General features: G+C 32.7%; 1 protein-coding gene across 1 annotated transcript in view; it reads left to right on the forward strand.

Moving 5' to 3' along the window:
- The window catches only part of NOL10 (nucleolar protein 10), a 142990-nt gene that overhangs the window by 82903 nt on the left and 33103 nt on the right, over positions 1 to 26984 (forward strand). The window contains exon 14 of the mRNA XM_074288237.1: positions 4464 to 4516. Coding sequence (XP_074144338.1) covers positions 4464 to 4516 — 53 coding nt within the window. The remainder of the gene's footprint in view (positions 1 to 4463; positions 4517 to 26984) is intronic.

The raw sequence follows: 26984 nt of genomic DNA on the forward strand, positions 1-26984 counted from the left end.
TGCTTTTGGTTTTCCATTGTTTTTTGAGGATTTTTCTGTCAAGAAAGATTTGGTTTCCAACTTTGAGATAAGGCACACTAACAAGTTATATACCATATATTACTTGGGCTAAATACTTAATTACATTTTTTCTATGTGGCTAAGTGTTAATTGACCTCATTAATCTTAGCTTTCTTCATATCTATATGAAATTACTTTTTAATCTCCAACTTTTTAATCCTCTTATGTACTACACAAAACTGATGACCAAAATCATTTATTTTTAAATACATTCAACTTACCAGTTAGTTTCTCATATTGCCTACAATACATGTTTTGGTATTTTAAATGTAGTTTTGTTCCTTTTATTTTCTCTCTCCACAGCTATAAATAGATCAGATTAAAAGAGAACAATGTATTTTCACTTAATTCAGCAAATTCAGCAAACGTTTATTGTTTGCTTAGTATTGTCCTAGTTGTTTAGGGAAATAAAAAATTAGGTGTGTTTCTTGTCCTTATCAGGCTCACAGTATAAGGAAAAGAGACACACAAGTAAGTATAATACAAAAATTGTAATGAAAACATGATAAATGAAGAGTTGGGTCAGAACCTGGGTTCAAATTCTGGTTCAAATATCAAACATGGCATATGAGGGATATGTCAGGATTCAAATTCTGACCTTTCTTATCTTTAGATTGTGGAGTTTGATTAGATGGCAAAGGTGTTCAGATGTAATACTATCTTGGAATTTGAAGCTATTTCCAAAATCTGCTGTTACTTAAAATTTTATCAAGAACATACCACTTTTGAAGTAGAGTTATGAGACAAAATATCAAGCAGCAATATTGTTGCTGTACTATAACTGACTTGAGAGACTTTGATAAAAAATAGCCTTTTCTAAAGCAATCGAGGGAAATGAGTTTTCTACATATTGTGAGATTCTTATAAAATTTTCTCGTGTTTTCTAGCATTGTGCTGTGTATGTGAGAACAGAAAGTAAGAAAGACTTGAAAGATTCATGTAGTCATGTAAACTTGTCACTGAGATTGACAGAAAAATTGCTAATGAGCCTATGTTTCACATTGATCATCTGTTTTATAGGCTGGCTTCTCAGTTTATCCCACTATAGTTTATCATTAGAAACAGTTGCAGTAGGGTTCAACTATCAATGAGTGTGTAGTGTTAACAAATGCTGTTCTATTACAAATATCTACATAGTCATTTAGCAAACATTTACAAAGAAAAGCAAAAATACAGTTCTTGCCCTCAAAGCTCATATTTTAGAGAAGACATATATAAAACGGTACATACAAGATATGTAAATGGGAGGTGGTTTTCCTAGGGAAGATACTAATTGTGGAGGAAGGAGAGGATAGGGTTACTGGAAAAGGATATAAAAAGTGGGATTTGAAACTGAGTCTGGAAAGAAGCCAGGAGGCAGAAATGAGGAGGGAGTGTGTTCCAGCCATAGGAGACAGGTGTTAAAAAGGCATAGACTCTGAAGATTGATCACTGTGAGGAATGTCAAGAAAGCCAATGTTATTGAATTAGAAAGCAAGTGGAGGGGGGAATAAAGTGCAATGAGATGAGGAAGATAGGGAGGGGCCTAGACTGTGAGAGGCTTTAAATGCCAAAGAAAAGATTTTATATTCTGGAGTTTATCGAGTAAGAGGAATCTCAGGACTTAAGATTCCTTTGACACCCAAATGAAGAATGCATTAGAGTGGCAGCTATGTAATAAATATAAAATTTGGAGGTAGGCTGCCTTACATCTATTTTGGTATTATCATAAACTCTTCATTCTATATGTCCAGTCAGTTTTCCAGTCTTGGCCATTTCTACCTTTACCATATTCTCTCTCCTCTCTCCTTTACACCTTTATCATGTCTTGCCTAGTTTACTGCAACCCTCCTTCACTCTACTCTTACTGCTCCAGTCCATGCTACATGATTCTACCAAAGGGATCTTCCATAAGTATATATCTGCACAAGAATTTATAAATGAAAGCTACTTAGATTCTTGAGAAACTGAGGACAAAATGGGGGAAAAAAACAAAACAAAATAAAACCTTCTCCATCAATTTGTCTCTACCGCCTTTCTGTCTGCTGATTACTTCTGAAAGGAATCCTAAAAGAAAATTCCTATGAACATCACAACCAAAATAAAGCAAAAATACAAGCAGCCAAGAGAAAGCAGCTCAGGTACCAATGAACCACAGCCAAGATCATATAAGGCATCATAGCTTATACAGAGATCTTGGAATGCAATATTTCAAAAGGTAATAATATACTTATAATCAATTATAACATGTAAAGATGAGATGAGAATAAGAATGTGTATATACACACACACACACACATATATAATATACATGGAAGAGAAGAGGTGAGGGAAACTTATAGAAGACCTTTATTGTTTGAACTGAACAAAGCTTTGAACACACATATATATACCTGCATAGGTGGGTGTGGGCTCATCCTCTCTAGTTGTTTGGTGTATAAATACATCAAAATGTACTCGGGATGGAGAGTTGTCTAGAGGAATACTAGAGAGGGAACAGTCCTAAGCAAAACAAACTTTTGATCTTACATTGGAGATTAAAGGAAAATAAAAGAACTATAATATAAATTTTTTTTTAAAATGTGAAAAAGAAAAGAATTGTAATCAAAATAAAAAATGAAAAGAAGTAGAATCTAAAAAGGGTACCTATTAATCAGAAGATATTGTGATATATGAATATAATGGAATATTTCTATAATAAATTATGAAAAAGATGATTGCAGAAATCCTGAATTCTAAGAGTTAATGCAAAATGAAATGAGATGCAGGACATTTTTTTCTTTTTCCTCTTCAAGGACAATATTGGAAAGAAAAATGAAAAGAACTAAAATTTTAAAAACTTTAGTTTGGAAAAACTAAAGATCTCTGATCAATGTAGTGATCAATCAGGATCTATCTTGAAACATTTTATGTGCTTCTTGACCTGGGTAATAGATTAAAGATACAGAAAGAGATAAGCCTTTTTGGACATGACCAATGTGTGAATTTATTCTCTGTGGTCCAGCCAAACCATCCTTCTACCTGTTCCTCATATGCAACACTCCATTTCTTCTCTCCATGTCATTTCACTGGCTGTTCTTCCTAGAAACCTTTCTTCTCATCTTTCCCTCTTAGAATCCCTTTCCTTTGTTATAGCTTATATACCATATTAGGAAAGGCAGCCTTTCCTAATCCCCTCATCTGCTTGTGTCCTTCCTCTTACATATTTAACTACTTTGTATTTATCTTTATTCTCTATTCATTTTGTAAATAGTTAAATATATAGTTTTTGTGGTCCTCTCCCATTGGAATGCAAAGTTCTTAGATTAGAATTAGAAATCGTTTCTTTTATTTTATCTTCTAATACTGTGATAGGTATTTAATAAATGCTTATTGAATGATTCAAATGCCAACTTTTCTCCTTACTGATGTTGTGATAGGCAAGCCATTTTAGCTACTCTGGGGCTTAGTTTTCTCAACTGTAAAATGTAAGGACTGGACTAGGTGATCCTCAAGGATTCTTCCAGTCTTAAATCTATGAATCTCTGAAGCTAGTCACCATTAATAGTGTGATCTTCAGAATATTTATGAATCTTGAATCAAAGATATGAAGCTATGTTCCTGGACAGCTTGTGGAAATAAGTCAAGAAAAGTATTCTGTCCCCCTACCAATTTATTCATTCTCTCTTACCTCCTCTCTTTCCTTCCATTTGAAAAAAAGAAGAGAAAACAAAATAACTTTCAGGCATGTATATTCAAGCAAAACAAATCCATCTGCAAAAAGTCTCCATTTGCTCTCATGAATCCATTACCTTTATTTTATGAGGTGGGTTGCTTGTTTTATAAATCCTTTGGAATTGTGACTTATTGTGTTGATCAATGTTTCTAAATCTTTTGAAGTTGTCTTCACAAAATTATCATACATGATTCTCTTTGTTCTGCTTGCTTTATTTTGTATTAGTTCACACAAATCTTAATTTTTATGAAGCACATGCACTTTATCATTTCTTACAGCACTTACGTTCATGCACCATAATCCATTTAGCTATTGCCCAATTGATGGGCACCTCCTCAGTTTCCAGTTCTTTGTCATACCATAGCGCATGCAGACATACACACATACACAGAGAAATGGGACAGAATGTATTGAAGTTCCTTTTCATTTGTCCCTAAATTTCGAAACACGTTCCTTTTGAGTACTTACAGATTTAGTTCAAACCTTTTTTATAGACGAGGAAGCTGAGGTTCAGAAAAATCATGGTAATTGCTTAGGGATACAGAACACATCTCCTTTTTCTTAGTTTATTTTTTTTCCCATTATATAAATTTTCATGGAATTAGAGGTCATTTAAAAAAATCTTCAGATGTTTAAATGTGAATAAATGATTTTTTTTGGTTATCTGTTTACTATGTTTTGTGTTTTTTTTTTTTTTTTTTTTTTTTAGGAATGCTTCTGACAGCCAACGAAACTCCTAAAATGGGCATCTATTATATACCTGTAAGTGTTACAATAAGCTGTGTGCTGAAAGTAGGAACAAGTAAAATCATGGTTTGTTTTTTAATTGCTATTACTCTGAATAAGTTTGAGCCTCCATGGTGATCTTAATTTAAAGTATAGTAAAAATGTATAGGTTTACTTCACTTTTTAGTCAGAAAAATTATATGGAAGGCAAATACTGAAACATTCTTTTTTAGGGGAAGTAAGAGAACATAGGATTTTAGGATTAAAAACTTTATATTTTTAAAGTGTGTCTTTCTTTTTAATATCTCTTGTTTGAATAAATTTTCAGAATCTTACTTTACAGATTTTAGCCAAGAAAAGATCAGTCTTAGAAATTTAAGAGAAAAATCTGACCATTTTGTAATAGTTGCCAGTTACTAGTTGTTATAGTAGTTTCTTACATACATATATATATATATATATATATATATATATTTTTTTTTTTTAAAGATTGTTTAAAAGTCATTCTGCTCAAAAATGTATGCTGCCCATTTAATTTTCTCTTTTGTATGGGATCTATATACTTTGCTCTTCTGTTTGTCTATCTGTCTCTGGACAATGGCTAACTTATCAATATTCCCTTTGTTATAATAGTGACCCGACATAGGATCTCTATATTGTACTTGGATGGGTTGTAGTTGAGCCAGACTTTTGACTCCTTAATTTTTTTTTATTATAGTTTTTTATTGACAAAAAATATGCATGGGTAATTTTTCAATATTGACCCTTGAAAAAACTTCTGTTCCCCTCCTTCCCTCTATCCCCTTCCCTAGATGGCAGGTAGTCCCATACATATTAAATATGTTAAATACAATATATGTATACATATTTATTCAGTTGTCTTGCTGCACAAGAAAAATCAGATTTAGAAAGAAGGTAAAACTAACCTGGGAAGAAAAACAAAAATGCAAACAAACAACAGAAAGAATGCAAATGCTATGTTGTGGTCCACATTCATTTCCCAGTGTTCTTTCACTGGGTGTAGCTGGTTCTGTTCATTACTGATCAATTGGGATATAAGCTCAATAGTAACACTGTTGGCTCAAAGGGTATGTAAAGTTTGATAACTTTTTGGGCATAGTTCCAAATTGCTTTCCAGAATGGATGGATCCATTCACAACTCCACCAACAATGTATCAGTGTCCCAGTTTCCCCGCATCCCCTCCCAACATTCTTCATTATCTTTTCCTGTCATCTTAGCCAATCTGAGAGGTGGGTAATGGTATCTCAGAGTCTTAATTTGCATTTCTTTGATCAAAAATGATTTGAAACACCTTTTCATATGGGTAGAAATAGTTTGTTTCATCATCTGAAAATTGTCTTTTCATATCCTTTGACATTTATCAATTGGAGAATGGCTTGATTTCTTATAAATTTGACTCCTTGTTTTTGGAAGATACATCTTTTTAAAAATTAACTGTAGGGGCAGCTAGGTGGCGCAGTGGATAGAGCCCCAACCTTGAATTTAGGAGGACCTGAGTTCAAATATGGCCTCAGACACTTGCTTTGTGACCCTGGGCAAGTCACTTAACCCCAGCCTCAGAAAAAAACAAAACAAAACAAAAACTAACCGTAGCATCTTACATATTTCATTATTAAATTTCGTCTTTCTAGATTCAGTCTAAGATTATACTCTCAACAGCTTTTGTGATTCTAGCTTTGTTATAAAGAGTATCAACTCTCCTTTCTAGCTTTTTTCTCATTTGTAAATTGCATAAAGAAAATTTAATATCTTAGGCATTTCACATAACCAGTAACCAGTTTTATGTAATCGTAATTTCTTAGTATTTTTGAGATAAATTCAATAAATTCCAAGTGAGAGTTTTGGAGGTGGTATGATGACTTACTGCACAATGAGATGGCTTTGGAGCTAAGAGGACCTGTTCTAATTCTGCCTCCCCTGTATTAACTTTTTCAAAATACAAAATCAGTGAATTGTTAAAAAATTTCTTTATCTAGTAGTACTGCATAAATGAAATTATAGGTTTAGTCCCTATCCTTTTTAACTTTTTAATAGTAACAATTACTATTTCTTACTCCATTCCCCATTAATTTATACAAAGTTTCCCATGTTTCTTTCTCTGAATACCTCATATTGGATATTTCAAATGTCACATTAATATTTTACTAAATTTGTAAACTATAATTTGTTCATCCTTTTCCTTGTTAATAGGCACTCACTTTGTTTCCAAGTCTTTGCTAGAATACTTTGCTATATGTGAGACCTTTCTTTTTCTATAGTATATATACCCAAAGTGTGATTGCTGCAAAGGATAAAAAAAGTAGTTTAGTAAAAAAAAAAAAAATTTTCTTTTACAATTCCTGTCTTCCCCCTTGCCACACCTATTGAACTGTTAAACCACTTCATAGCTCCACAAGAATTACATTCGTTAATGTCTTCCAAAGCCCCTTCAAATTTGATTATTTCTACTTTTTATAATTTACAGACCCAATCACTGTTGTAATTTCTCAAATTACTTCTTAGATCTTGCTTGTCTTAATTTATTTTTACTTTATTTATTTATTTTTTTACTTTGTTAGTATGGAAAGGACTAATATAATGAAGATGTCTGAAACTGTTTTCTTGACTATTGTCATTTCAGCTCTCTCATGTGAATTAGTGTCATTGAATATCTGACTATTTAACAGAGAAAAAAAACCTAATAGATGGTTTTCTGGTGATGACTGTATCTGGGGGCAGTGAAGAGTCTTAAGTTTTCCTTGTTTGGGCAAAGATGTTGCAAGTTGTATTAAAGTCTCCCTGTCAAATCTAAAAATAGCTGCAATGACATTTCTCTGGCAGTGTGTTATTGACACATTATTGGTGCACTGCATTTTTGTACATAACTATAGCCCTCTTTTAATGTTTTGTTTGAAGTTGAGAGCTCAGGAGTTTTTGAAAGGCCATTTCCCTAAAGTTTTATCAAACTATTAGAAACATAAAACTTTGATACATCCTTTTGAGCTTTCTCTTGTAGAGCAGCATTATCGTTTACATTTTGGAATTATGCTGTTGATGAAATTCAACATTAACATTTTTTGCATGTACTTTTGAATCTTTTTTCAACTACCATAATTCTTCGTGGATATTTTAATTTGTTTTATATTTATATATTAAGGGACAAGGAAAAGATGTTAGAGTGAAACATTGATAATCATTTGAGCTGGAAGCTATTCATTTTAGAAAAATAAAAAGTTTCTGTAGATAGAGATTTTGTTTTCTGACATTAATCCTTTGATAGATCTATGGCTCCACTGGATTTTCTTCAATGGTTCAGATCACTATTTTTCCACATTATTTCCACATTTCCAATTATCCTCTGAGATTCTTTTTCATGGCATCCCATAAATCTTCCATAAGAGGATCTAAATCATTTAGTATTTTGGGGACACTAGCATAACATTTGGCATTTCTGCATTTTATTCCCCAATTGGCTTATTTTTTTTTAGTTTCATAGTAGCCAAATGTTTATTTATTTATTTTTGCTGAGGCAGTTGGGGTTAAGTGACTTGCTCAGGGTCACACAGCTAGGAAGTATTAAGTGTCTGAGGTAAAATTTGAACTCAAATCCTTCTGACTTCAGGTCCAGTGCTTTATTTATTGCACCATCTAGCTGCCCCAGTCAGATATTTATTAAATATAGTGTGTCCTCCAGGCATTCTGCTGAACATAGAGAATACAGAGGCCCTCTCTTCCCCCCAAAAAAAGTTTTGTATTTAAAGGAGTTTGTTTTCTATCAAGAGAGGTAACATATATACATAGTATGTGAATAACTTGGGACAAGCAGTATATTTTATATGGTTTCATTTTGTGACAGAAATATCCATGCACACATTCTTCAGCTGATAATACTATGCTTATGCAATGTCTGGTCTTAACCAGATAGAGACTATATTGAATTGGTTTCTTTACTTTTGGTTAGTTTTTTGTAAATAAAGGAGTAGATTTCATGACATTCACATATTTCATTGCTCTCTTTTTCTGGAATTTTCTTTTATAATTTTGTGGTTTATTATTCCAAAGAAATATAATAATTGTAGCTCATGACTTTTGGAGACATTTTAGTAGCTTTTGATGTGTTGAAGTCAGGTATTTCAAGGATTTTTCACATCTACAGCGAAGAGCACTGGGTTATCTATGTTTGATAGTGAGGCATTGCATCAGATCATTGACTAGGTGTCTTAATATTAGAAGTGGAACAATAAATTTTAAACATTCTAGAATGCTCATAATCAAGGGCTAATTAAAAATCTGATCCAACATGCTGAATGTGCCAAATTTTTCTCCATTGATGTTGCTGAAAGCCTACCTTGAGTTTGTATTCCTGACATCATACACATTTTGTATTAAATAAATATATATATGGAGGAGTGAAGTACTTTATAATGACAGTGAAGTCTGACAGTCCACAGCTTACAGAATCTTAGTGAACACCAGAGGGAAGTGTTGGCTAATATAGGAATAAGTATCTTCTGAGGAAAAATAGAATTCTGGTTTTCTGAACAAAAATGGAATTTGATCTCTTACTATCCTTAGTGAAAAAAATATTTCTACAAAGTGTGATAAATCTGATTACTGAATATTAGGGTAACCTTACACTGTCTCATCAATTCCACTTAGTACCTTGTAAGAATCCTTGTTTCAAGTTCAGAGTTCTGGCCCATAACAAAGAACAGTGTTAAGTTTCTTGCTTTGACCGTTTTCACTGAGCATGGGTAAAGTTTGCCTGCAAGGTAAAGGTTTATCTGTATTGAAGATTTGATTACCAGCTTCAACAAAGTAAGCATATGCATGGAAAATGGATCTAAAAATTTAAAGTTGTTTCACTGAGGTGAATTAAGGAGCTACTCAAAGATCAAGGTAGATTCAAATACAGGTTTTTAGTGGACAGAGATCCTAAGAGGCTTCAGAAGGATGGAATAATATATAGCTACATTATCCACTTATAGTTGAAGGTCTTTTTTCATTAAATTTAATTAGTAGTTGTAAATATTTAATTGGTATGTGTATGTGGGGTGGGGTTTTTGTTTTTTGTTTTTGTTTTGATAACATGATGTATTGTCTGGGGTGCTTTACTTGAAATCCAGGAAAGATCTGGGCTCAAATTCAAGCTGAGGAGATTGCCAAGTGAAATAGAATAGAGGGAGAAGAGAAAGTGGCCTAGGACAGAGCCCTGTGGGACATCCATGGTTAGCAGTCATGAGTTGGATATTGAGTAGTGTTCAGATAGGTAAGGGGAGAACCATGAGAGAGCAGTGTCACAAAAACTTAAAGAGTGTATCCAGAAGCAGATTGACAATGTCACAGGCTACAGGGAAGTTAAGAAGTTTGAGGATTGAGAAAGGGCCAATAGATTTGACAGTTAAAAGGTTGTTAATTAAGAGGGAGCATTTCAGTTGAGTAAAGTCAGAATTCATACTGCAAAGAATTAAGAGAGTGAGAAGGGAAGTTGAAGTTTTCTCAAGGAGTTTAGGCACAAAAAAAAGTGATATGTGTGATGACAGCTAGTGAAGTTGGATGGATGGATCAAGTGAGAATGTAAGGGCAAGTAGTTGTGGGCTTGTTTGTAGATATAGGGAAGTAGCAGTGATTGAAGATTAGTAAGAGAGTAAGGATAGACAACATAGTGAAGATGGGTTAGAATGGGATCTTGTGCTTGTGTGAATTTGTTTTGGCAAGCACAGGGACCACCTTTTCACATGAAACATGAAATAATGGTTGAAGGTATCTGAGGAAGAGGGAGGAAGGGAGAATGTGACACTGAATGGCCTCAACTTTTTCAGTTGGGCAAACTTCTCAGCTGAGATCAAACTATGGGAGGTTTGAAAAAAGATGAAAAGGTTTGGAAAAGGGGCGTGGTGAATGAGATGGTGCATCACTTAGGAAAATATAAAAGGATTATCTTGCTCCAATGAGGACTCAGTTAAGATTATGTAATGTAAGCTTGTAATGGAACCAATTCGCAGTTCAATTCAAATTAATTCTTATATTAATTTGCTAGAGAACCATGGTAGACTATGTAAAGAGATTTAAATCACTTCCAAATTCTCAGGTTGTTATATGAAGCCTAGTATCATGTACCGACTGGGTTGACACTTGGAAAAAATAAATAAAAGGAGAGAAAGGTATCACCTTCTCATGATCAATAAAACATAGCACAAATACCAGTCTCAGTACTTAACTTATAAAAATAACATGTAATGTGTTGTTGTGCTGCTTCTAATACAGTTTTGTAAGTGAAATAAATTTAGGGAGTGTGCCAGAATTAAAATTGTATGTTTGTAATGCTTGTTGAGAGTTTAGAGCCACATGTCACATCAGAGATATTATAGATTCTGGGGCAATTTAGAGTTTTAAATTTTAATTTAGACCAAGATAGAGATAGATGGCTTATTTTTTTATCCAGATCTAAATGATATTGTAACTAGTTTGATTTCATGTAGTGATTTGGGGAATTCTCCAGGGAGAAGATCTTATTTTAGTCCAGCTTTCATATTATTATCCTACCTCACTCCCTTTTCTTGAATGTCTTTTTGAATCCCTTGGAAGGATATCCAGACATGGCACATCTCCTTAGGTTACAACCCAAACTGGCCCAACTCCCAAGGTTTCCCTCATGGATCTCTGGCCTACCCTGGGATGGATATATTACTCTGAATGCAGACATATTTCCTCTCAAATGTTAATTTTAAGCAAAGGCCTGTTACACTGATGTCATAAACAATTTAGTTGGAAATTACTATTATTTTAAATTGGGGGATGGTGCCAAATACAAAGAATGCTTTCCCCTTGGGGCATTAGTGAGCACATTATGGAGCATACAAGACAGAACATATAGCTAGCAGAACAAGTAGTTACTGAAATTCTTTGTGAAACAAACCATTTTAAAGCCTGTTTAGAGAGGCTAAAATTTTTGAGACATAACTTGATTTTAGACAAGGGACAGTAAGGTATAGGAGCCTTCTAGGGAACATAGTAAATAGGTGATTGTAATAAGTTTTTCTGAAATTTTGTGAATTTGGGCTTTTGTGCAGCCCAGAGAAAGAGTTTAATATCAAGATAGAGAATGAAGGTTTTCTTTATATTAGATTGGGATAAGGTTATCTGGTTGGAGAGGTTTAAATTAATTCTTATTCAGAATTGATTGGGCTATCTAGAGAAGATTTTTAATATTCATGTTGCCCCCTTCCTTTTCTTCTTGAATTCTCCTAAACCCTCTGCAGTTTGGCTCCTCAATTGAAATTGCAGTAGGGTGTGTGTGTGTGTGTGTGTGTGTGTGTGTGTGTGTGTGTGTGTGTGTGTGTGTGTGTGTATTCATTCTTAATTTATAAGGGTATATGTGTGTTCATTCTTAATTTCCAAATCCAGTGCCCTTTTCTTAATCCTGATTCTTTTTGGTCTCTATAGCATTAGTACCACTGACTACCTTCTTCACTGATTACTTTCTTCTCCTAGATTTTCTCTTTTTGGCATTATATGATAGATACTCTTTTCTGGTTTACGTTTTACTTTTCTGGCCAGTCCTCATTTCCTTTTGGTTATCGTATTTCTAATTATGAATGTCCCCAAACTCTCTTATTGTTTTCTCTTTTCATTGACTTGATGATCTCATTGGGTCCCATGTTTAATTATCATTTCTATGCATATATATATGTGTATACACACACACACACATATGGTATATACACAGTCCTAATCTTTCTCTTGAATTCTAATTCCTTACCACTAGCTGTTAGACTTTAGACATTTTGAACTGGATGTCCTGAGGGCAAGTCAAATCTAATAAGTTCAAAACATCTCATTATCTTCTTCTCAAACCCACTTAAAATTTCGAACTCTTTCTCTTCACATTTGTGGCTTTGATATCAGTTTCCACTACTCACTCTTTTTGTTCCTAAATATCTAATCATCTGTTAAATCATGACATTTCTGCTTTTATGTCCTCTTCTGCCTGCAAACAGAGCTATCTCTGTAGTTCAGACCTTTATCTAGATTGTTGCTATAGTCTCTTTACTTGGATTCCCTGGATCAAGTTTGTTCTCATTCCGGTCTATTCTTTACTAAAATGGTTGTCATTAAGTGTAGGTCTGTTAGTATCATTTCCCCCTCAATAAATTTTAGTGGTTCCCATTTACCTCTAGGATCAAGTATACACTATTCTTGTGGTTCTTTATTTCTTCTAGAATTAAATATAAAGATCTTTGTAAGTTGTCCTCATCCTACATTTCCAACTTTATTACATAATCTCTATCTCCCTTCATAGTCTATCCAAATCGATCCTCTTGTATTTCCTCACCTATAATGACTCATCTTCCTTTTTTTTTTTTTTTTTTTTTTTTTTTTTTTTTTTTTTTTTTGCTTTTCCACTGACTGTTCCCTGCTGGCTCTTGGAACCCCAGATTTCTTAAAGTGCTACCTTCTCCATGAGATTGATCCACTTCCCATCTCCTTCCTTAGTATTTATTTTGTGTCTATTCTAGACATATTAATGCCATCTCCTTCTTTAGAAAGTGAGCTTCTTGAAACTGAAAACAGAAACAATTATACTTTTGTTTTTATATCCTTGTTACTTTACGTTTAGCTTGCTTATTTATTGAATAATTGCTCAAAGAAATAATTAAGAAGTCATGGATGGGCAAGGGGCATCTAGATGACGCAGTGTACTGGTCCTAGAGTTAGGAGGACCTGAGTTCAAATTTGACTTTGGACATTTGATACTAGCTGGATATACTTGTGCAAGTCACCTAACCCTGATTGTTTCTCTCAAACCCCACCCCCACCCCCGCAAAAAAAAAAAAAAGAGTACATGGCTAGGTTGGCAGGTGGTCTTCATATTCTTATACCTCAAAAGAATATCATTTATAATGAGAAAAATATGAATCATTTAAAATTGAGCATGTTGTTTTCTGATTTCTAGTTTAATAATGAGACAAATTGATTAAGTCTTCAGTCTTTGTCTTTGAAAAGTATTATTATTTTTTCAGTATTTAGAATTTTCTTCAGGCATAGTATGGACATGGAGAAAAACTGGACCATGGAGGTAAAATCAAACAACTTGCCCTTGTAATTGCTTTATTACTGCCTTTTCATAGAACATAAAGTATACCACAATTGTGTTTCGCTTTCTTGCTTAAGTTAATAAAAATGGGTCAATACTAAATTTAATCTCAGTGTGTAAAACAACTTTTTAAGTCAGCAGTGCTTTGTGTACTTTTTAAATAAATCATCTCATGGTGAGTATCAAACTATATTAATTAGTATGGAAGTAAGAAGTCAATGTCAGGTGAATAATAAAGCAAATTTTTTTTTGTTCTGAGACAAACAAGTTGTTTGTGTCTTTGCAGAGGGGAAGCTTGGGCTTCCTATCTTAAGCTAAACAGAATTGGACTGACATGTAATGACTGTGGCATATTCTCAACAAAGGAAATCCTTTTCATTTCCCACCATGTTTTATTGGGTCACAAGAATAACAGAAATACAAAAAGCATTAATGTGTGAAATTTAGGAAACCACTTTTCTGAACATCCTGTTATAGTCTAAAAATTATATATTATTTTCTACCTGTGTAAAAGTTTAATTTTTATGTGAAAGTATTTGTATGCATAGTGGAGCAGGTGTCAGTTTATTTTAAGTAACACATAGAGTTAATAAATGGAGATTTTTGTTAGAACATCTTCTAATTAGGAAAAGCTAGACCAACATTAGGTTTACTTTCCTTCAATAATCAGCTTCTAAGGACATTTTTTGATCTTTAAAACAATGTGGGATCTTCTTTGAAAAAGAACTGATGTAATTATAAAAAGAGCTGATTACATCTGTGTAACTCTTGTGTAGTCAACATTTCTAAGTAAATTTTGTTAACATGTTTTTAGAACTTGAAATAGCTCCTATTCAGTATATGTTATCATTACCCTCATATAAGTTGCACTTTAGTAGGGAATTAATTTATATCAGTCATAAATCAATATGATTAATGGGCTTTTGTTTTCTTTGTATAGATGTCTTATATATATATATATATATATATATTGCATTCCAAAGCTTTGTATATGATGGTTGTTTATATAGTATTCAAAATACTAAGAAATAGTTGTTGAATTTTATTGAGGTACAAAGAAAGTATTAACAGATTTGTATACTCTGGTTTTGAAATGCTGTGTTTGACTTTGTAGTCAGTGCTTATAGGATCCAGTATTATACTGAATTAGCATCTACTAATTAGGTCATGTGTTCTTAGTACACTGCTTTGTATATTAAAATCCTACTTGATTCCTTATCCCAACATTTTCTCTCCCCAAGACTTTTATCTCTAAATGTATTATTAATATTTCATTTCATATTAATGATTTATGGATTATAACAATTTGTTGGAAATCTGAGGACCTTGCACATACATAAATAAAAACTAACAGTGCAAAATGACATGTTGCCTTATACACTGGCCAGTAGGATTTGAGCTAAAGTCAGATTAACTTTCATAGTTTAATGTTTACAGTTTTATTTATATAAGAAATGTAGTTCAATAGTGAATCCTATAGACATTTAGTATGATAGTAAGATAATTAAATTTTTTCCTTCTTGGAATTAACTCATTTAAACATAAGTCTTAGTTCTCGTGAGTTACCTTATTACAACTGTGTGCCAGTGTAATAATATTTATGTTTTTGACTTTGGAACAAAATGAGAGTGATTGATGGCCATTTATTTACCATATAAAACAGAGAAGTGATTGAAACTAAAATGACTCATTCCAATAAAACTGACCTGTACTGAATGATCACTTGAATAATAAGGGAAATCTCTTCATTTTAAGCTTCTATGAGTTATGTTACTTTTAATCCAGTTGGCTACTTAAAAAAAATTATATAATATTGATGAGCATATTAAAAAAACTTAAGTTTGATGCCTGTTTTTTTAAATACAAAGGGCTTTAAAGTACATTATGATCATGTCAGGGTATTAATGTTTTATATATTAGAGTGTGCAAATGCTTTTACATTCATGCATTTTTTTTGCTCCCAATATTCCTTTGTGATAACAGTTTATTATTTGTCAGATTTGCTATTTTCTTATTTTGAGGGAATATCATTTAATTTATTTTGAAGTGTATTCCCTAGCAGTTTCCTTGTTCCATTCTTGGCACTCTGTAGGTACTTAATAACTACTAATTAATTGCTGGCAGAATATATTCTGACACTCCTAGATTGGTACAGTTAAGGTGTGGATCTGTGAGAAACAGCCATACATTTATAAGTCCTTTAATTTTTTCATTCTCATCAAATTTTTACCAAGATTCTATTCCTAGGAATTTTTAAATGCTAAGATGCTCTTGATTTTGTATATAGACTTTAAGATAAAGGACAGCACAAATAGATCATGAAAAACTATTTAGAGAGATTATTCCCTGCAAGGAAGTAGACCAAAACCAGGAAGCTACTGATGTGGTAACCAGGGATCATATACTTAAACCATCTGTGTAACTCTTGGCAGGAATAAACCTTCAAAACAAGATCTTGGGGAATGCACATGACCAGGTGTGTGATCAAAAAGATAAATATATTCTCATCTGATAGAAATTGGCCCAGTGCCTTTAGTACCCAAGGGGTATCTGTGTGCGTGTGTGTATTCACACATTCCTCAAGCTTTACAGCCTTTAATTCATTTAGGAAGTTGAGGGGAATAAGAAGGGCAGAAAATAAGGCACTTGACCAACTAGAAAATTATTATTACAAACAGAATTCCTGGAATTCCATTAAGTTTTTAAAATATATGATAACTAAAAATGATTTTATAGACTAGATGTAGACTAGAAAATCATATAAAGAGAAATTACCCGAATTTTTTTTTTTAAATACAAAGGGCTTTAAAGTACATTATGACCATGGCAGGGTATTAATGCTTTATATATTAGAGTCTGCAAATGCTTTTGCATTCATACATTTTTTGCTCCCAATATTCCTTTGAGATAACAGTTTATTATTAAATAGTACCGGCCAAAATTGGAAAGAGTTCTATATTTCCGCTTTCCACGAAAATGTGATTTTAATTAAACAAATCAGATTTGTCATTTATCTTCATGTAAATGAATACTTATGACAAGCTACAATTCTTGAATCACAAAATTTGAGATTAGAGATCCTTTAAAAAATCCCATCAAATCCAGATCTCTCGTATTCAGAAGAAAAATTTGAGGCCCAAAAAAGGGAAATGGTTAACCAAAATCAGATAGATAGTGGTAGTGGCAGAGGCAGAACTAGGACTACAGCTCAGGATTCCTGATTCCTAGTTTAGTATCCTTTCCCCATTACATTCAAATATTAAGTATCTAATTGGTACATATGTCTCATTCCTTGAAAAGTTGGTAGAGAATGAGTACACTTACTTGCACAAATAATATTTTTTCCCATATCTATCTTGTTACTTAATGATGATTTTTAATTAAATTATTTCTTTTATCTGTAAAATACAGGCTTAAAGTCCAATGCTTTATTTTCCATAAACCAGGAATATATAGGAATAAAGATAGTATATTTAATTGGAGGTCTTAGAGTAATATTTAAAATAATTTTTATTATGAGAGACCATCATATCTTTATTATTTAACAATTTTTTGCTTTAGATTATAGTAGTTTAGTTCATGAAATACCTATTTCCATGCTTTCTTGGGTTAACAGGAAAGTTTATTGGATAGTCAGTAGTATTATTACATTATCATCTTGAGAGGAAGATTGTTTCTGCCAAAAAAACTTTTAAAGTTAATATATCCACAGTGGATATAGGAATTGGAGTTTCAGGAAAAAAGCTATAGCATTCTCCAGTAGTAGACTTCCTGGATACTCCAGCAACTCTTAAATGTGTTGTAAGTGATAAAAGAAACAGGGCAGGAAGATATGTATATCCTTTTTTGTTGTTGTTGTTATTGGAGAAATAAGGATATAGAGTATAGGATCATTAGGAGCAATCCTTCTAGACAAAGCCTGCTACAAGTTAGTCTCAAGATTTTCAATTTGGAAAAGAAGTGGGAATGGAATTCTAGCTTTCTTATCTAATTTGGCCCTATTACTGTCATGCCCCATTTAAACTGCTGAATTGGGAAATGATATGGGAATATGCTTGATTTCTGCTATACTCTCATTGAATTTGCAGAATTCATATTATTGTGGTTGTTGTCATCTTTATCATCAAACATTTACTGAAGACATTGTTAAGTCCTAGAGATCAAGAAAAGATAAGACATACTTCTGATCTCAAAGAGTCTCTATACTTATTAGGAAAACAAGATAGAATTGGCTGCCACAGAAATATCAAGTAAGAGCACCCTACAAAATTTCAAAGGACATCATTATTATTAAATTATTAAATATATTATCCTGCACAAGTGATTTAACTTGAATCTCAATTTTTCATCTATAAAGCCTATGTCATATTTGTGCTACCTGCTTAATAGAGCAGTGAGGAAAGTACTTTGTGTGCCTTAAAACTTCATGCAAGCATGGGTTATTAGGAGTTTTTAAAGATTATTTTCCCCTCTCATACACTGCATCTAATCTTTTTCTTTAACATTTCAAAGAAATCAAATTTGAACTCAGGTTCCTCCTGAGTTCAGGGCTAGGTGCTCTATCCATTGTGCCACCCACCTGCCCCCGTGCCCTCCCCCCCTTTTTTTTCCCATTCCATGAAACACTAAATTTGAAAAATTCTTATAGCTTTATTGCCCAGTTTAAAATGTTTTTCTCTATTCTCTAGGTCAATGATAAAATACAATCTCACTCATAAAATCTTATGTCATTTTCATGTGATATTTCAGATATTTGTGAATTTTTTACCTGTGTCTGTAACAAATTATTCACTAGTGTTATTTTTTCTGTCTATAATGATAGGCTAGAGAAATAATATTCAAGAAAAGTTTATTTCTTGTCTTATGAAGTATCTAATAGATCAAGTAAGATATAACTCATATTACATCCTGTCATTTATTAGTGAGATTTTACTGTATTTTTCTAGTATCCCATTTATATTTTATAACAGCAGCAAAAAACTTACATAACTAAGTTACAAGACGATGGTTTTTAAAGCTCAGAGAGGGAACTTAGGACAGGGAAGACTAATGAAGTCTCATACCTAAACTTATGAGTTTTGTACAGAGTGACTTCTCTTGCATTTGATGCAGCTGACCAGCTTTTTTTCTTAGTTACATGCCCAAATCATTGATCTTCTATTTCTCTATTTTGTGCATCCCGTCATTTTTCTTAAAATACAATACTACACAGTCTTGTTTCCTCTCAATTTTTTACTTCTGTTTCCTGTTCTGGCTCTGCTTTTCCTCTCATCTCTTTAGTCCTCCTAGAGTCTGTCCAATCTTCATCATTTCAATTCAGTGCAGAAGATATCTTTATTTTTTGTTGTTGTTGGTTTTTCGTTTGATGAGGCAGTTGGGGATAAGTGATTTGCCCAAGATCATACAGCTAGTTAAGTATTAAGTGTCTGAGGCTGGATTTGAAGTTAGGTACTATCACTGTCCCTATATCTTTATTCTTGATCTCTTTCCTGATAATTAACCCCAAATCTTTGACCTACCATTAGTCTGTATCATAGAATTTAGAGCTAGAAGACAGCTTTTAAAAATTTACAAATCTTATTTTAGAGGTGGAAACTGAGGTCCTGAAAAGCAAAGTGACTTGTCTGTGGTCATACAGGGCATCCTACTATTCTTGGAAGTGGCCGTGTATACAGACTTGTTTCTGTTAATATTACCCAATCACTTTGGTTTTTGTGGGTCCTTTGGTCCTTTGTTTCATCCTACTTACTTGATCTTTCAGTAAATCTACTTGAGCTTTCCTTTGTGATGTCTCTTATTTCTACTGCTACCACGTAGTCTAGATTCCCATCATTTCTTTCTTAGGTAATTATAATCTGTAACTTATTATTTTCTTACCTTCCTATTCTTATCTACCTTAAGTGCTACAATTTCACTCACCTTCACTCAAAAGAGATATATATTTAAGTATGTAATAGGCTTGGTTCCCCGTTGTATACTTCTTATCTTGACATGGAACTAAGTCTACAATTTAAGTCCTACTCAAATTCAATCTGGTATTATTTATCTATTTGTTTATGCTTGGTTTCTTCAACTAGATTTTTAAGCTTTTCAAAGTAGGGACTATGTCTTATGCTTCTCTCATTGATTTCCCTTATGCATAAGACCTTAAAAAAATGTCTGATTGCTTAATGCCAAAAGACTGTTAATAATTTCATTTCCTCCTATTAAAGACACAATTCTCAACTTTCTTATAGTATATTATGATTTGCAAAGTGATTTACTCTTTACAACCCTGTTAGGCAGGTAAGTCATGCAAATATTTATTATTGATTATTCTGATTTTAAAGATGTGAAACTGAACTATATAGAGAATAAGGGATTTGATTAAGGTTACATAGTTAAAATAAATGACAGTGCTGAGATTTAACTCTCTCTATTAATGTTAATTCCAGCACTTTTTTAGCATATGAAATTAGCCTAAAATTGTGGTGTCTACATTTTTTTCAGTACCAAAATATAAGCTTATATGCAGGAAACCTTAGAAAATAATTTTGAAATCAAATTCGTTCTTTGCTAATCTGAGTTCAGGAAATAGAGAACAAAGCATTACAAGCTGAATACCTTTAAATGAATCATAATTACTCATGCAAGTGCATGTAAACTTGGATATGCAATTAGATAACTAATTATGTTGAAAATGAAATTACATGCTTAAATACATGACCACTCCCTCAGGCTCACCCACTTTTTTTTTTTTTTTTTTTTTTTTTTTTTTTTTTTTTTGGATTCTGCATGAGTTTATTGTTAAACAGCACCTGTTAAAATTTGAACATGTATGCAAGATGTTTTTTAGTCAATATTGATGTAACAGCAGAAAGTTGGAATTCTTTTCATATCCTTCAAAGTTCTTTCAAAAAATTATAAAAGGCAATGCAAAGAATTGTTTTATTTAAGGCAAAAGGAGATTCTCAAACTTAAGAGGTTTGGGATATATAATTGAAGAAAGAAAAAGATAGAATAAAGTTTCTAGTCTACTGGAGAGTATTTAGTTGTACTATAATCTCTAATGTCCCTGTGTTCTAGCTCTGTGTCATCTTCCTCTCCCCCTCCCTCTCTCCCCCCTCCCTCTCTTTATTTTTCTTCTATGACACTAAGTAACTTAGCCAGGATCACAAGCTAGAAAAGATCAATTGTTTGAGCTGGATTTGAATCCTCACTCCAGGACTGGTGTTCTATCCACTGTGCCACTGAGCTATCTCTATAACAACATTGAGAATGTCCTGAGAGTAAGTGACATGAGCATTTATAGTTGTTCCATGATGGTACCTTCAATTGGGTCACATGTGCTTCCATAATAGGTATTATCAGCAGTCTAGTCCCTCTCAACTGTTTAATAGAAGTATTGTATGATTAAAATGTTGTTCAATTAATATATTTTTGTGTTTTAGTAGTATAAGAACAGAAATGTAATATTTATCATTTTCTCTCACCTGATATTTATAAAATGTGTAGTTAATATGAAGGTATAGTCTTAGAGCTGAAAGGGAGTTTAGATGCCATATAAACAATGTATTACTATGTCTTTCATTATAGAACCTGTTCAAGATAGTCTATTACCATTTCTTATAGTCTTTGCCATTTATAGGGGGTGAGGTAAAATTATTTGAGGATTGTTTTATTTTGAATTTCTTTTATTAGTAGGGGTTTTGAAACATTCTTTTGTGTGGTTGAATATTTTTTAGCTCCCTTGAGAACTGTTTGTTCATATCCTTTTGATCAGTTGTTATCTATTAGGGAATAACACATCGATAGCTTCTTATATTTATAGAGATAATTGGAGATTAGATAACTCAACCTTATTTTTCATTAATTAGCCAACCATCATTTATTTAGCACCTTGTGGTTACAGAGCACAATGTGGGGGTTTGGAGAAAGTTTACATAAGCTATAGTTGATTTAACAAACATTTATTCTGTATCTGCTCCAGTCAAGGAACTGTGCCAAAAACTAAAAGACAAAAATGGCAATTCTTGCCTTCATGGAACTTATATTATACTGGTAGAATACAAATATGTGCACAGTAAAAGGGGCCAAGGACAGAGCCATAAATCTAGGAAAGTATGAGGAGGGAATGATGATTCCATGGAGGCTTTGGCAACTGTGCTACTTCAGAAGAATGAGAAGGGTTCTTAGAGATGTTATGAAGCCTGCTAGGGCTCTGCCTTGGTTATAAAAAATATGCTAAGGCAACATGTGGATTGTTAGTAATTCAATTCAGCAAGCATTTATGTAACATCTGTTATGTTCTAGTGGCTGGGGACTTGAAAACAAGAATGAAATCTAGGTCTTGGCATCAAGGAAGTTGCATTCTGCTGTCCTGTTTTGATCCCTTGCTTTTGCTCTTTAACCAATCATAATATATTCTTTTATGAAAATCATATGCATATATCATATGCATATCATATCTTTGGTAATAGGCACTGGTTTGGGTTTTTTATTTTCCTAAATTTTCATTTATTATTTTACTGGCCTTGTAAAATGCATTCTATGCCTTTCCTTTTCTCTTTGGATTATTTGCAGTTGTGATTCTTCTATAAAAGCATGTAATTTAGCTTTCTATTTTTCTCGTATTAAATTTTGAGTCAATATAATAATATCTAGCATTTATATAGTGCTTTAAGTTGTCCAAAGCACTTTAAAGTACCTTCTTTTATTCTCTTTATTTCTTTTATCCTCACAACAATCTTGGCAAGAGATGTTACTATTATTCCTATTTTGTGGTTGAGGGAAATGGAGGTGACAAAGTTAATATGAGACCTCATTTAAATTCAGTTCTTCTGGATTCTAGCAGTCATGGTATCACCCAGTTGCTGGCCTGTTTTCTCTCTCACTCCCTTGTTCTTGCCTTGCTCTCACTCTTTTTACTGATACTCTGTGTGTGTGTGTGTGTGTGTGTGTGTGTGTGTGTGTGTGTGTGTGTGTGTGTGTGTGTGTGTGTGTATGTGTGTGTATATGATACACAAGGTAATGTTGTGAATGTTTACTTCCCTAAATTATCATGCATTTATTTTGCCTTATTCTATTGAACCAGACTGCCCATCCCAAACACACACACACACACACACACACACACACACACACACACACACACACACACAGAATATAAACTCTTTGAATACTAAAGCTTTTTTTTAAATGTTTTTTCAAAATCACATTCAATTTAATAAAGCATCTTTCATCAGTTTTTTTTTTTTTTTTTTTTTTGAATGGTTAATCCAGTATATGTAAAGTCACAAATGTTTGACCTATTTGTTATGATTTTTCGGAAAAATGAGTTTAGATAACTGAAGGATATTTTTATTTATACTAATCTGTGGCTACTTAAAATTTTGTTCAATTTTTTTTTCCATGCATATTTTGAGGTCCGTTTTTTTGTCAAGCATTTTAGATTAGAAAAACTTTTTAAAGTAATGATGAATATGACAAGTCTTTGTTAGTAAAAATTTTATTTGATTTGTTTGAAAAGGCTTTAAATAACCTAAGATTATTTTTTCATATTTTTTATGTTTGTATTGACAATTATTTTTTATATGTATTGGCAATATCTAAAATCACGAAATTCCTATATCATAGGATCATAGATTTAATTTTTTCCCTGAGGCAATTGGAGTTATGTTACTTGTCCAGGATCACACAGATAGGAAGTGTTAAGTGTCTAAGGTCGGATTTGAGCTCAGGTGTTCTTGACTTCAGGGCTGGTGCTATATCTACTGTGCTATCTAGGTGCTCCCAGGATCGTAGACTTAGATGTAAATAGGGACCTTATAAACCATTGATTTCAATTTCTTCATTTTATAGATGGAGAAAACTGAGGCTGAGAGAGGTTATGTGATGTTCCTGGGTTACATGGCTATTTAGTGTCTTGAGTCAGAATTTGAAATTGAAACCTTCTGGCTTCAAGTATAGTACCACATAGCTGCTTCATAGTGTTACGAATGATGGGAAAATTATAGTAATTGTATTTCTTTGGAGTTTTAAATATATTTTCATTTTGTTTCTTTGTTGACAATTTATTATTGATAAGTTATAACATTTGTGTTACAGTTTTGCTATTCTTAGAACTTTAAAAGCCTCTAGGCCATTTTCTCCATTGGAAGGCTTGTGTGAATTTTTACTTGTAAATTGTGAGGCAGATTCTGATCTTGGAGATAGATCCTAATCAGTCATTTGTGGCATGTATTCTCTTGTACCTTAAAATTAGTTATTCTGCTTGGGTGGATTAATTCAAGAGCTTTATGATGATACTTGGCTGTATTTGAGATTAAAATCTTGCCATATGGCTTGTTAATAGATGTAGATTGTTTTAAGTCTGAATGGACCTAATAAGACAATTGGTGGTAATGGTAACATCATTAAAGGGGTGATAGTAATTTAAGTAATTACTTTTTAGTTTTTTAAAATGGGCAAAATGTTGACTCGATGATTAGACCATTAAGGGTAGAAATTTGAGTCAGAATTCCTTCAGCTCAGGTACATATCTTCCAAAATTGAAATCCCCTTAATATAAAAGCATAAGAGCACTCACTGCTCATAGTATCAGAATAAATCTCTCATAAAATCATGCTATTGGCAAACATGAAAAACTCAAAAATGTTGACCCTAGATCCAGAAAAGTCAGTATGCTTACATAGTTTACTTTTTGTCTACTTTGTTGCTCCAAAAACTGAAATGCTTTAATTGTCTTGAGGGTTAGTTAAATGTTATGTTCTGGCTAGTTATCAGTGACTTTTTAAACATATTAATTAGTACTATAAGCATTAATAGCAGAATAGGGATTGGAGAAATCTTTTATTGATTAAACCACTTCTCTTGGCCTCTTTTAATTATAAATTTTTAAGAAAATATCTTATGTGGATCTAATTTTTAATTCCAGCTTCCTTAAGTTTGGTCCAACATTTTTCTCTTTCTAAGGGAAATGAGAAAAGGTGATAAATGGAACCAACCCCCTAAATAAAATCTTATTCTTGATGAAAACATTTTTTCCTATAAACTCTTAACAATCAGAAATCTGATTTGAGAAAATTTGTAACATGCCCTCCTGGCAGTTACAATTACTAATCTGTTCTAGGCCCAACAGAGTACCATTGACCCCTGACCCTTGCAGTGTCAACTCTACCCGGCTCGCCTCCTCTGAGGCCTTCAAAGGTCTCTGGCCACGATCTCTTGAATCTATAGCTTAATAACGGTAGCACGCTCAAGAACAGCTACATGTAATCTTAAAAGCCTTTATTATACCTATTCACTTGATGCTCTGACTTGTTGGTTCCCGAGTGAACACCTGGTCAGAAGACCCACGTGTTCACTACCAAAATCCTTACCTCTTTCGTGTTTGTTTGTTTGTTTGTTTTTTGTTTTTTTTTTTCTGTCATAGTGTGAAAACCTCTCTGTGGGGAAGTAATTGGAAACAATTACATTAGCCATTTCATTTAAAAAGGTTCTATTTAAATGTTTGGTTAATCTAAAATAAAGTATTATGGTACCATTTAAGAAAATTATTGATTTTTATGAAGTTAAATATCTAAAAGATTATTGAAAGTGATATTGTAGTCTTTTAGTCTTTAAATAGAAATCAGTGAGTACACTAGAGCCCAACTTTGATGTTTTCTTCAGGATTCTTGTCATGTTTGTATGTAGGAGACTCTTATAATGAAGTCTTTCAGTAGCCTTTGTCTCCTCTCCAGTCTCCTTTGGATAAGCTTCAAGAAAGATCAAACTCAAATGTAATTCTAATTTATAATATTATGACAATGCTCTAGTATGTTTATTTAAGAAAAAAAAAGAGAGAGATTACTTTATTCAAAATACCTGTCTAGATCTTTTAGAAAACATTCAGTTAATTCTGTATGTTGCTGTAGTAGGGAATGGACTGTTTTTTGTTGTTGTTGATTTTGAATAAATGTTTGAAATTAGTGACTGCAGGGTATCAGTCTAGCATTAGAGTCAGAAATACCATATGTGTCTTTTTTTTTTTTTTTTTTTTTTTTTTTTGTAACTGGGTAATCTTTCATAATTTCCACTATGTCATATATTTTTCTCTCTTGTTTCTTTGTGTGGTTACCCAACCTTGGAATGCCTTTCCACTCTCTACTTTATTCTTCTGTCATCCAAGGATTCCCTGTCTCTCAACTCTTATTTCCTTTACAAAATTTTTCCAGACCCCAGTAAGCCGTAGTGATGCTATACTCATAGTATTCTGATTTTGTTGGTAAAAACCAGTTAGTTTGATTGTTTATCTGACCAAATTGTAAGCTACATGTAGGGAGGGCAGTCTGACTCTTTGAGAACCTAGGAGAATACCTGTAGAAAGATAAAGAGCCTTCCTTGCTCACAGTCATATAGTTACTAAGTAATTGAGTTAGATTTCAATTTTAGATCTTTTAACTTTAAATCTAGTGCTTCTTTACTTTTCATTATGCTGCCTACAATGAGTGATTAAACATAACTCTGATTTTAGAGTTGGAACTTGATATCAATGTAATTAAATGAATTTCAATCCATTTTCTTTGAAAACTTTGTAAATTTTTCCATCTTTTCAGAAGTTTCAGTGACAAATGTTTTCAATTGTACTACATTTTATAGAAAAGAAATTTAAAGAAACATCTCATTTTGTATCACTTTATTCCATAAGTTAATATACAAAAATGTTATTTCTTTTTTTAAAATTATCATTTTTTTTTTGTTTTTACATTGCCTGATTTTTTCCCTGTATCCTTTCCCCTCCTTTCAACCTATCCCATTTTTAAAAGAAAAAACAATTTGCAAAATCAATCAATATATCAAAAAATATGAAAAATAAACAGTGTTACACACCAGGGACTTCTTGACTTTGCAAGGAGTACAGGGAGGTATTTTCTCATGTCTCTTCTTTGGGGCCATTCTTACAGAAATGTAATTTCTTTGTTGGATGGTGTTGAATATCTTGAAAATAATGGTGGTTGAGAATTTTCCTCACTTGTTTTTTGTGAGAAATAAATCTCACCCATACCAACTTAGTAATATAACTAAATTATATCTTATCCACATGAAATGCTGTGTTTTTGTCATCTTATTTAACAGGGTGGAATTTTCTTTTCTTTGTTCTTTTATTGTGATTAGTATATTTCTTCCTCCACTATCCCCTCCCACAGTGAACCTTCTAAAGAATAACAGATTTGCACTTTCCATTGTAACTTCTTGTTTTTCTCATTTAAATGATTAGTCCCAAAACTAGAGAGGAAACTGGTCATAAAAAGTTCCATTTGGTTGAAGTTCATCATCCTCCTCTCTCTAAAAGCTTCATGTTGAAGGCTCTGTGGTGACCTTTTTCCATTTTACTATCACAACTGTTGGACTAAGTGTTCTCCCTCAGTATTTTGATTGCATGA

This window comes from Sminthopsis crassicaudata, chromosome 2 (genome assembly GCF_048593235.1).
Source record: "Sminthopsis crassicaudata isolate SCR6 chromosome 2, ASM4859323v1, whole genome shotgun sequence".
NCBI lineage: Eukaryota > Metazoa > Chordata > Mammalia > Dasyuromorphia > Dasyuridae > Sminthopsis > Sminthopsis crassicaudata.